This window comes from Odontesthes bonariensis, chromosome 20 (assembly GCF_027942865.1).
Source record: "Odontesthes bonariensis isolate fOdoBon6 chromosome 20, fOdoBon6.hap1, whole genome shotgun sequence".
NCBI lineage: Eukaryota > Metazoa > Chordata > Actinopteri > Atheriniformes > Atherinopsidae > Odontesthes > Odontesthes bonariensis.
Window position 1 is genome coordinate 3,982,825 of NC_134525.1, and position 13,405 is coordinate 3,996,229.

Here is a 13,405-nt window from a genome sequence, read left to right on the forward strand (position 1 = left end):
TTCATTCATTTTCATTTCTGAGACAGAAACAAATAACCCTCCCGTTGTCTCGCGGGTCAAAAGTGAGCCACTACCATGTTTAGCTGTAGAAAAAATACCTTCAACTATCTTTTTCCACCTTGAAATTTTCTGACTTTTCCTAAAGAGACCCCGTCATTAGAAAAAGTCATACTTTATTTTTGTTGATGTTTCCATGTGGGCTGTACACCACTAGGGGACAAAGAATGGGCCTCATGCAAGAAGCGTTCGTACGCACAGATTTCTTCTTAAATCGTCCGTACCAGTGATTTAAGAGAATTTGTGCATTCACCAATCTTTTCGTATTTTACGTTTTCTTTCAGGTACGATGATGGGCCAGTTGATGAGTCTGTCAGGGATGGGGTTCTCATTAAACTCCCAACAGCTGAAAATGAATAAGGAAAGAAAGAGGAGAGAAAATGTTTATTTTACATGTATTTTACATTTATTCTACATATTTTACATGGCCAGCTGCCAAACATGACCAATTAATGAGGTTAGATAAATATGATTCATTCTGGTACAACAAACATTTTTACATTAGTATGACGTTAAGAATTAAGACAGAAAAAAAAAAATCTTTCAAACAAATGGACGATAATTAGGAAAGCCTGTTTTAGGAAAGATTCTCGTATTTGTTAGTGTTACTGGATATGATTTACCATTCTCAAAATGAAAAACTGCAAGATGATGCATGTCAAAACCTTCATTCCACGTGCACTAGCACGTGCGCGCGCACACACACACACACACACACACACACACACACACACACGTAGCTAGCTAACAACAGTGACGCTTAGCTAGCTAACGACAGTACAGTACAGGTTAGCTAGCAAACGACAGTACAGTACAGGTTAGCTAGCTAACGACAGTACAGTACAGTACAGGTTAGCTAGCTAACGACAGTACAGTACAGGTTAGCTAGCAAACGACAGTACAGTACAGGTTAGCTAGCTAACGACAGTACAGTACAGGTTAGCTAGCTAACGACAGTACAGTACAGGTTAGCTAGCAAACGACAGTACAGTACAGGTTAGCTAGCTAACGACAGTACAGTACAGGTTAGCTAGCTAACGACAGTACAGTACAGGTTAGCTAGCAAACGACAGTACAGTACAGGTTAGCTAGCTAACGACAGTACAGTACACGTTAGCTAGCTAACGACAGTACAGTACACGTTAGCTAGCTAACAACAGTACAGCACATGTTAGCTAGCTCAGTGGTTCCCAAACGGTGTGCCGTGGGATTTTGACAGCCATATATCATTATTGCAATATACAACTACACAAAAACAATATTTTTTTAATTTACTATATCAGTACTTTGTATGCACTCATTTCATAATACAGAGGGAAATTCTATACTAAAAACAATTATTTTAAAAATATAAAGGAGCGTGACACATCAAAGGCTGAAGAACAACATTAAGACAGAGAAACACTCTAGCGAGAAAATGGAGCGCTTTCTTGTGCGGAGCAAACGACCAGCCACCAGTCCAGAGACTGCCGAAAGCCCACCACCACCACCACAGGAAAACAAAAGAAGGAAACTGTCAGCAGGCAGTATAATGAAAGCTACCTGTCTCATGGTTTCACTTGGACCGCCGGGGATGCTAACCGCCCTCAGCCTGAGCGCGTCCTCTGTCGGGAGAAGTTAGCTAATGCTATGCACGGTGTGGGTGTGTGGTTGCTGCAATACAAGCACAATAATACATAATGATTGGAAATGAAGTACAACTTAAACATAAGAATACACCTGAGCTACATATATCTAACCAAATAACAACTGAAATACAGCTCAAGATTAGTTTGGAATGTAAAGTCAGCATGAATCAATTAAACTTGAATGAGAATAAATCAATGCTTAGATGCAACAAAAGAGGGGCATGCACTGTGACTGATCAATTAACATACAGTATGCAATGTATAAACCACTACATACACGTTTCAGGCTATAGCTAGTTAGCGGCTAGCCCCACGTTACTCATTTGTGGCTAAATGTTCCCCATATTATACAAACCGATGGCAAAACTACTGCTAAGTCATCAAAGTAGACTCACGGATAAACACAAACATCAACATAGTGTAACACATAAGTAAATCAACATAACTCACGGCTTAATGGACGCACACACCACAGAGATCGTTCAGCCGATGTTTTGCGCTGAACCGATCTGCGTCTTTGTGGTGCATTCAAGGACCTTGGCAGGGTGGGAATTCACATGCGCAGCAATTATTAACAGAAAGAAACACACAGAGACAACCTTTTGTACATCTTCCACGTTGAGAGAAACTTGGCCTTCTTCAAAAGAGCGCGGGATCTGAACCAGAGGCCGTTTGTTGGATTGTGTGAAAGTGTCTGAAAAGGCAATGGAGGCTAGTTACATGCTAGCGGAGCTCATTGCAAAGCAGAAGAAACCTCACACAATAGCGGAGACACTCACCCTCCCCGCTTGCAAAAAAATTGTAGGTGTCATGCTGGGTCCAGATGAGCTATCCAAAGTGCCGTCGTCTGATAACACAATGAAAAGAAGGATCGACGACATGTCAGGAGACATTGAGCAACATTTGACAGAGAAACCACAGGCGAGCGGCAGATTGTCCCTACAACTGCACGCATCTGCTGCCATAAGTGGGGCCGCAGCCCGACTTCTGGCAAACGTCAGATATGTTGATGGTGACTCTATCAAAGAGACTTTTTTTTTCTGGAAAGAAATGGAAAGCCATACAACGGGAGAAGAAATATTCAGGGTTACCGATAAGTATTTAGAAGAGAACAATCTGAGCTGGAATGTGTGCGTCAGTCTTTGCGCAGATGGTGCGGCAGGCATGACGGGGAGAGTGAAAGGATTTATTGCTCAGGTGAAAGCACAAAATCCACATATTGTGACAAACCACTGCATTTTGCACCGAGAGGCATTAGTTGCAAAAACCATGCCCCCGGAGTTGACCGAGGTGCTGAATCAGGCTGTGCAGAGGCGGGTGAATTACACTGAAATCTCGCCTCTTCTCCCAGCTGTGCGCCGAGATGGGAGCCGACCACCAAAGCCTGATCCTCCACACAGAGGTGCGCTGGCTGTCACGGGGGAAAGTCCTATCCCGTCTTTATGAACTTCGGGAAGAGCTTTTTGAATGTTCACGCTGTCCCACATAAGGACAAGCTCGCGGATGAGAGGCGGTGCGCCAGGCTGGCTCACCTTGCGGACATATTTGGACGTCTGAACGAGTTGAACGTCAAGCTTCAGGGCAGGAATGAAAATATTTTATCATCCACAGACAAGATTCTGTGAGGGGTTTATGGGCAAAATGATTCTTTGGGACAGGGCTCCATGGAGATGTTCCCGCTGGCATCAGCTGCGCCACAGGCAGCTATGGAGCGCGCTGTATGTGCCGAACACCTTAAGACCTTAAAAGACAGGTTTGAGCGCTATTTTCCACGTGTGGCTGACATCGAGGACTATGACTGGATCCGAGACCCATTCAACCAGGAATCCTCAACAGAAAAGCTCACTATGAAAGAGAGAGAGAGAGGAGTGCGCAGAGCTCCGTGTGGACCCCACACTGAAACTCAAATGTAGTGAGCTCCCTCTGGATCAGTTTTGGTTGGCTTCTGCATCGGAGCTTGTCCAACCACGCCATTGAGCAACTGCTTCTTTTCCCCACTACCTGCCTGTGTGAGTTGGCGTTCTCCTCTCTAGTTCACATGAAGAACAACAGGAGGTCGCGGCTCTCGGTTGAACAGGACTTGCGAGTGGCCCTGTCCTCAGTGCCACCGAGGATTAAAGAAACCTGCGCGCCCCGACAGGCACATGTATCTCACTAATTGGAAGTAGGCAAAAATATTTACAATAGCACGTTTCAATGCTGATTACTGAAATGTTACTTTTATCATTTATAGTTCATGGGCAGTGCAGCTTCATTGCATTGGCAGTTCTCTGTGCTGAATTTATGCGTTCTGAGTTTCCTTTGCATAATATTTGATTTTGTAACCTGTCTGGTTTATATGAGTGTGTTGTTGCTTTGATGAAGCCTAATTTGATCAAGTTTCAATTTTTAAAAAATAAATATTTCGTAAATAAACATTTCACGAGTAATATAATTGTCTTTGTCACATTTTTTTGGCATTAGAAAATAATTATGCACATTTACAGATATTTGCACACGCACGTGCACACGCACATGCACACACACGTGCACACATATGCACGTGCACAAACACAAATGCACTAGCACGTGCACAAAAACACGTGCACGTTCAAACACACATGCACACGTACGTGCACACAAACATGAACTAGCACGTGCACACACATGCACACGCACGTGCACACACACATGCACACGCACGCGCGCACACACGTGCACACGCACGTGCACACACACACACGTACACTAGCACGTGCACACACACGCGCACGTGCACACACACACACATGCACACACACACACACACACGTGCACACGCACAGACGTGCACTAGCATGTGCACACACACATGCACACGCTCGTGCACTACCACGTGCACACACATGCACATGCACACGCACACAAACACACGTGCACTAGCACGTGCACACACACATGCACACGCACACACATGAACACGCACGTGCACTAGCACGTCCACACACATGCACACGCAATTGCACGCACGTGCACACACACGTGCACACGCACGTGCACAAACACACATGCACACGCACTTGCACGCACGTGCACACACACGTGCACACGCACGTGCACACAAACAAATGCACTAGCACGTACACACACACGCACGTGCACAAACACACGTGCACTAGCACGTACACACACATGCACACGCACGTGCACACACACATGCATTAGCACGTGCACACGAACGTGCTTACACACATGCATTAGCACTTGCACGCACGTGCACACACGTGCACACGCACGTGCACACACACATGCACACGCACACACATGAACACGCACGTGCACAAGCACGTCCACACACATGCACACGCACGTGCACACACATGCACACGCACGTGCACTAGCACGTGCACACACACACATGCACACGCACACACACATGCACACGCACAAGCACAGACGTGCACTAGCATGTGCACACACATATGCACACGCTCGTGCACTACCACGTGCACACACACACAAACATGCACACGCACACACATGAACACGCACGTGCACTAGCACGTACACACACATGCACACGCACGTGCACACACACATGCATTAGCACGTGCACACGAACGTGCTTACACACATGCATTAGCACTTGCACGCACGTGCACACACGTGCACACGCACGTGCACACACACATGCACACGCACACACATGAACACGCACGTGCACTAGCACGTCCACACACATGCACACGCACGTGCACACACATGCACACGCACGTGCACTATTACGTGCACACACACACATGCACACGCACACACATGAACACGCACGTGCACTAGCACGGCCAAACACATGCACACGCACGTGCACACGCACGTGCACACGCACGTGCACACACACATGCATTAGCACGTGCACACGCACGTGCACAAACACACATGCACTAGCACGTGCACACACACAAATGCACTAGCACGTACACACGAACGTGCACACACACATGCACACGCACACACACATGCACACGCACGCGCGCACACACGTGCACACACACACGTACACTAGCACGTGCACACACACGTGCACGTGCACACACACACATGCACACACATGCACACGTGCACACACACAAGCACAGACGTGCACTAGCATGTGCACACACACATGCACACGCTCGTGCACTACCACGTGCACACACATGCACATGCACACACACACATGCACACGCACACAAACACACGTGCACTAGCACGTGCACACACACATGCACACGCACACAAATGAACAGGCACGTGCACTAGCACGTCCACACACATGCACACGCACGTGCACACACATGCACACGCATGTGCACACACATGCACACGCACGTGCGCACACAAACATGCACACGCACGTGCACACACACATGCACTAGCACGTGCACACGAACGTGCTTAGACACATGCACACACACTTGCACGCACGTGCACACGCACGTGCACACACACACATGAACACGCACGTGCACACACACAAATGCACAAGCACGTGCACACACACGTACACTAGCACGTGCACACACATGCGCACGTGCACACACACACATGCACTAGCACGTGCACACACACAAATGCACTAGCACACACATACGCACGTGCACAAACACACGTGCACTGGCACGTGCACACACACACATGCACACGCACGTGCACACACACGTGCACACACACGTACACTAGCATGTGCACACACACAAATGCACACACACACGTGCACACGCACAAGCACAGACGTGCACTAGCATGTGCACACACACATGCACACGCTCGTGCACTACCACGTGCACACACATGCACATGCACACACACACACATGCACACGCACACAAACACACGTGCACTAGCACGTGCACACACACATGCACGTGCACACACACAAATGCACACACACACACACATGCACACGCACAATACAGACGTGCACACGCTCGTGCACTACCACGTGCACACACATGCACATGCGCACACACACACACGCACACAAACACACATGCACTAGCACGTGCACACACACATGCACACGCACACACATGAACACGCACGTGCACTAGCACGTCCACACACATGCACACGCACGTGCACACGAACGTGCTTACACACATGCACACGCACTTGCACGCACGTGCACACACACGTGCACACGCACGTGCACAAACACACATGCACTAGCACGTGCACACACACAAATGCACTAGCACGTACACACACATGCACAAACACACGTGCACTAGCACGTGCACACACAGACGCACGCACACAAACACACGTGCACTAGCACGTGCACACACATGCACACGCACACACATGAACACGCACGTGCACTAGCACGTCCACACAAATGCACACGCACGTGCACACACATGCACACGCACGTGCACTAGCACGTGCACACACACATGCACACGTGCACACACGTGCACACGCACGTGCACACACACACGTGCACACACACACGTACACTAGCACGTGCACACACACGCGCACGTGCACACACACACATGCACACACACACGTGCACACGCACATGCACAGACGTGCACTAGCATGTGCAAAAACATGCACACGCACGTGCACTACCACGTGCACACACACATGCACACGCACACACACACGTGCACTAGCACGTGCACACACACAAATGCACTAGCACACACATACGCACTTGCACAAACACACGCGCACTGGCACGTGCACACACACACATGCACACGCACGTGCACACACATGTGCACACACGTGCACACACACGTGCACACACACAAATACACAAGCACGTGCACACACACGTACACTAGCACGTGCACACACACGCGCACGTGCACACACACACATGCACACACACACGTGCACACGCACATGCACAGACGTGCACTAGCATGTGCACACACATGCACACGCACGTGCACTACCACGTGCACACACATGCACACGCACGTGCACTACCACGTGCACACACATGCACACACACACGTGCACTAGCACGTGCACACACACAAATGCACGAGCACACACATACGCACGTGCACAAACATGCACACGCACGTGCACACACACGTGCACTAGCACGTGCACACACACGTGCACAAGCACGTGCAAAAACACACATGCACTACCACGTGCACACACATGCACTAGCACGTTCACACATACACGAGGAGTCTATGCCTAAGGAAGGAGGAGTCTCTGTATCAAGGGGAGGAGTCTCTGTATTAGGGGGAGGAGTCTCTGTCTTAGGGGAGGAGTCTCTTTGTCAGGGGGAAGAGTCTTTGGGGAGGAGTCTCTTTCTTGGGGGAGGAGTTTTAGGGGGAGGAGTCTCTTCCTAGGGAGGGAGGAGTCTCTGTCTTGGGGGAGGAGTCTCTGTATTAGGGGGAGGAGTCTCTTTGTCAGGGGGAGGAGTCTCTGTATCAGGGGGGAGGAGTCTCTGTCTTAGGGGTGGAGTATCTTTCTTGGGGGAGGAGTCTTAGGGGGAGGAGTCTCTTCCTAGGGAGTATGTATCAAGGGGTGGAGTCTCTGTCTTAGGGGGAGGAGTCTCTGTTTTAGGGGGAGGAGTCTCTGTCATGGGGTGGAGTCTCTCTATCAGGGGGAGGAGTCTCTGTATCAAGGGGAGGAGTCTCTGTTTTAGGGGGAGGAGTCTCTGTCTAGGGGAGGAGTCTCTGTTTTAGGGGGAGGAGTCTCTGTATCAAGGGGAGGAGTCTCTGTTTTAGGGGGAGGAGTCTCTGTCTAGGGGAGGAGTCTCTGTTTTAGGGGGAGGAGTCTCTGTATCAAGGGGAGGAGTCTCTGTATCAGGGGGAGGAGTCTCTGTGTTAGGGGGAGGAGTCTCTGTCTTAGGGGAGGAGTCTATGTATAAGGGGGAGGAGTCTCTGTCTTAGGGGGAGGAGTCTATGTATCAAGGGGTGGAGTCTCTGTCTTAGGGGGAGGGGTCTCTGTATCAGGGGGAGGAGTCTATGTATAAGGGGGAGGAGTCTCTGTCTTAGGGGGAGGAGTCTATGTATCAAGGGGTGGAGTCTCTGTCTTAGGGGGAGGGGTCTCTGTATCAGGGGGAGGAGTCTATGTATAAGGGGGAGGAGTCTCTGTATCAAGGGGTGGAGTCTCTGTCTTAGGGGGAGGAGTCTATGTATCAGGGGGAGGAGTCTCTGTTTTAGGAGGAGGAGTCTATGTATCAAGGGGTGGAGTCTCTGTCTTAGGGGAGGAGTCTCTGTTTTAGGGGGAGGAGTCTCTGTATCAAGGGGAGGAGTCTCTGTATCAGGGGGAGGAGTCTCTGTTTTAGGGGAGGAGTCTCTGTATCAGGGGGAGGAGTCTCTGTCTTAGGGGAGGAGTCTCTGTCTTAGGGGAGGAGTCTCTGTATCAGGGGGAGGAGTCTCTGTTTTAGGGGGAGGAGTCTCTGTCTTAGGGGAGGAGTCTATGTATCAAGGGGTGGAGTCTCTGTCTTAGGGGGAGGAGTCTCTGTATCAGGGGGAGGAGTCTATGTATCAGGGGGAGGAGTCTCTGTATCAGGGGGAGGAGTCTCTGTTTTAGGGGGAGGAGTCTATGCATAAGGGGGAGGAGTCTATGTATCAGGAGGAGGAGTCTATGTATCAAGGGGTGGAGTCTCTGTCTTAGGGGGAGGAGTCTCTGTTTTAGGGGGAGGGGTCTCTGTACCAGGGGGAGGAGTCTCTGTTTTAGGGGGAGGAGTCTCTGTATCAAGGGGAGGAGTCTCTGTATCAGGGGGAGGAGTCTCTGTTTTAGGGGGAGGAGTCTATGTATCGGGGGAGGAGTCTATGTATCGGGGGAGGAGTCTCTGTTTTAGGGGGAGGAGTCTCTGTATCAAGGGGAGGAGTCTCTGTTTTAGGGGGAGGAGTCTCTGTCTAGGGGAGGAGTCTCTGTTTTAGGGGGAGGAGTCTCTGTATCAGGGGGAGGAGTCTATGTATCAGGGGAGGAGTCTATGTATAAGGGGGAGGAGTCTCTGTTTTAGGGGGAGGAGTCTATGTATAAGGGGGAGGAGTCTATGTATCAGGAGGAGGAGTCTCTGTATCAGGGGGAGGAGTCTATGTATCAGGAGGAGGAGTCTATGTATCAAGGGGTGGAGTCTCTGTCTTAGGGGGAGGAGTCTCTGTCTTAGGGGAGGAGTCTATGTATAAGGGGGAGGAGTCTCTGTCTTAGGGGGAGGAGTCTATGTATCAAGGGGTGGAGTCTCTGTCTTAGGGGAGGAGTCTCTGTATCAGGGGGAGGAGTCTCTGTCTTAGGGGAGGAGTCTATGTATCAAGGGGTGGAGTCTCTGTCTTAGGGGGAGGAGTCTCTGTATCAGGGGGAGGAGTCTATGTATCGGGGGAGGAGTCTCTGTTTTAGGGGGAGGAGTCTCTGTATCAAGGGGAGGAGTCTCTGTATCAGGGGGAGGAGTCTCTGTTTTAGGGGAGGAGTCTCTGTATCAGGGGGAGGAGTCTCTGTCTTAGGGGAGGAGTCTCTGTATCAGGGGGAGGAGTCTCTGTTTTAGGGGGTGGAGTCTATGTATCAAGGGGTGGAGTCTCTGTCTTAGGGGGAGGAGTCTCTGTTTTAGGGGGAGGAGTCTCTGTCATGGGGTGGAGTCTCTCTATCAGGGGGAGGAGTCTCTGTCTTAGGGGAGGAGTTTATGTATCAAGGGGTGGAGTCTCTGTCTTAGGGGGAGGAGTCTCTGTATCAGGGGGAGGAGTCTATGTATAAGGGGGAGGAGTCTCTGTATCAGGGGGAGGAGTCTATGTATCAGGGGGAGGAGTCTGTCACATGTGTGTGCACGTGCACATTTACACATGCACATGCACAAACACACACACACACACACACACGCATACGCACGTGCACACACACAAACGCACACTTAGACACGTCTCTTCTGTAGTTCAAACTCCTTTGTCCTTCATATGTATCCTTTCGAAGTAGGTTCCACGCATAAAGCCCTTTAAATGACCCTTTTGGAGAAAGAAACACAGGAATAGCCTTCTTTTGCGGAGTTAAGACGAAATACGGATTTTTGCTATAAAAGGAATTCCTTCAGTCAAAACAAGTTCAAACTCCTTTGTCCTTCATATGTATCCATTCGAAGTAGGTTCCACGCATAAAGCCCTTTAAATGACCTTTTTGGAGAAAGAAACACAGGAATAGCCTTCTTTTGCGGAGTTAAGACGAAATACGGATTTTTGCTATAAAAGGAATTCCTTCAGTCAAAACAAGTTCAAACTCCTTTGTCCTTCATATGTATCCATTCGAAGTAGGTTCCACGCATAAAGCCCTTTAAATGACCTTTTTGGAGAAAGAAACACAGGAATAGCCTTCTTTTGCGGAGTTAAGACGAAATACGGATTTTTGCTATAAAAGGAATTCCTTCAGTCAAAACAAGTTCAAACTCCTTTGTCCTTCATATGTATCCATTCGAAGTAGGTTCCACGCACAAACCCCTTTAAATGACCTTTTATTGAGAAAGAAACACAGGAAATCAAATGTAATGTAAAAAAATGACACATGAATGGAAATAATGTATGTCAATTTCAAATTTCAAATAATGTCATGTAAATCGAAATATAATGTAAATACATAAAAAGCTTGTTGCATATCTGCAACTGTGGGTGCTACAAGTTTAAACACTCACCTGGCAGGCCCCTAACCCTAACTCTAACTCTAACTCTAACCCTAACTCTAACTCTAACTCTAACTCTAACCCTAACTCTAACTCTAACTCTAACTCTAACTCTAACTCTAACTCTAACCCTAACTCTAACCCTAACCCTAACTCTAACTCTAACTCTAACCCTAACTCTAACTCTAACCCTAACTCTAACTCTAACTCTAACCCTAACTCTAACTCTAACTCTAACCCTAACTCTAACTCTAACTCTAACTCTAACCCTAACTCTAACTCTAACTCTAACTCTAACCCTAACTCTAACTCTAACTCTAACCCTAACTCTAACCCTAACTCTAACTCTAACTCTAACCCTAACTCTAACTCTAACTCTAACTCTAACTCTAACCCTAACCCTATCCCCAGCCTTAACCCTAACCCTAACCCTAACCGGTCCCATATATATTTACATGATCAATTAATTAATAGCTTAAACCTCATTTTATAACGTTTTGTTTCATTATTGACATTGTTAAGCCCTTATGATGAGTAAAAATGCTGCATGACAATGCTTTATAAATAAAAGTTTTATTACAACCAGTTCAATGATCACAAAATAGCACCACTTCCACAAAAACAACTTCAGATCAGTTCAACAGTTAGAAATACCAACAGCCACCACAACACGAAACAGTATCAAAGCAGCTTCATCACCAAAAAAAGGGGGGGGGCCACCATACAGTGATCCAATACGGCGCTATTAATGAAAGTATGAAACTCTGAAGGATAAAAAACATGTCAACCACTCGAGAGGAAGAACTGACTGTGTTAAACCACTCAAAGAGCGTTGAGAAACACCAGCTGTTTGAGCTTGGAGGGAGAGGGAGAGGGAGGGAGAGGAGAGGGGGAGGAAGAGAGGAGAGGAGAAAAAAAAGAGCGGGGGAGAGAGAAAGAGAAAGAGATTCGGAGCGGAATGTAGCGATTTGCCGAGACGAAGTGGAGGCACATTACGCTACATCCCGCGAAGGGACACGCCCCCGCGCGTGCGGCAGGGTCTTCGCCAGCCGCTCGCTCTATTTATGTCCCTCTGAGCTCGCGCCCCTCTGACTCACGGTTGCGCCAGCAGAGCGGGAAAAGGCTTCAAACTGCCTTTTCATTCACACACACACAACAGCTCTGCCCCGGCTGGCTGGGAAGTCCTCGCTGGGGCTCCTGCTGCTGCTGCCGCTGCTTCACCTCCTTCGGCTTTTCCTCTGCCACACACAGGCATGATGGGAAATGTAGTCTCTTCTTCTCTTCTTTATCATTGAATTAAGTAAGGTAAGATTTTCCCCCCATCTGTACAAGTCATTTGCATTTTAAAATAATGAACTAACATTCAGTCAGGTATTTATACAACAACCAAGTCACACTGTAAGAGAATTTAAACTGAGTTTGTCCATTGTCTTGCAGGTCTTGATTTGAGAATTGTGATGATTGGAAAAACTGCTGTGGGCAAAAGTGCAGTTGGAAACACCATTCTTGGAGAAACGAAATTCAAATCTAGTCCCGCTGCAAGTTCAGTGACAGAAGCCTGTGAAAAAGGAGTCGCTCTCTGGGGTAACAGAGTAGTTAGTGTGGTTGACACGCCAGGGATCCCGGACACTTCCAAAACGGAAGATTTCATAAAAAGAGAAATAGTGAAATGTGTCAAAGTCTCCTGTCCTGGTCCACATGTCTTCCTGCTGGTGATCCAAATTGGCCGATTCACCAAAGAAGAGAAGAACTCTGTGGAAGCACTACAGGAGCTGTTTGGTCCAAAAGCCAACCAGTTCATGATTGTGCTGTTTACCCGTGGTGGTGATCTTGGAGCCATGACCATACAGGAATATGTACGTGAAGGTGACCCGGGGCTTCAACGAGTTATCCAACGTTGTGGCGGAAGGTTCCTAGTCTTTGACAACATGAGCAAGGACAGAAAACAGGTAACGCAACTTCTGGAGATGGTCGACAACGTGGTGGCAGCAAACGGGGGGACACATTACACAGATGCAATGTATAAAGAGGTAGAGTTAGCTCAGAAAATGGGGCGAGGTGACATGGATGAAGAATTCATGAAGGCTCTGATCCAACGCATCTTACTTTTTCATTTGATTCTTGCAAGAGAATAAAT

At 48.4% G+C, this 13,405-nt stretch overlaps 1 protein-coding gene across 1 annotated transcript; it reads left to right on the forward strand.

Annotated features, from left to right (window-relative positions):
• The first annotated feature begins 3,349 nt into the window (after positions 1-3,349).
• LOC142370455 (GTPase IMAP family member 9-like) lies at positions 3,350-13,405 on the forward strand. The gene is made up of 2 exons (XM_075453035.1): positions 3,350-3,569; positions 12,706-13,405. The coding sequence occupies exons 1-2, from the start codon at positions 3,350-3,352 to the stop codon at positions 13,401-13,403; spliced, it is 918 nt and encodes a 305-aa protein (XP_075309150.1). The 3' UTR covers positions 13,404-13,405.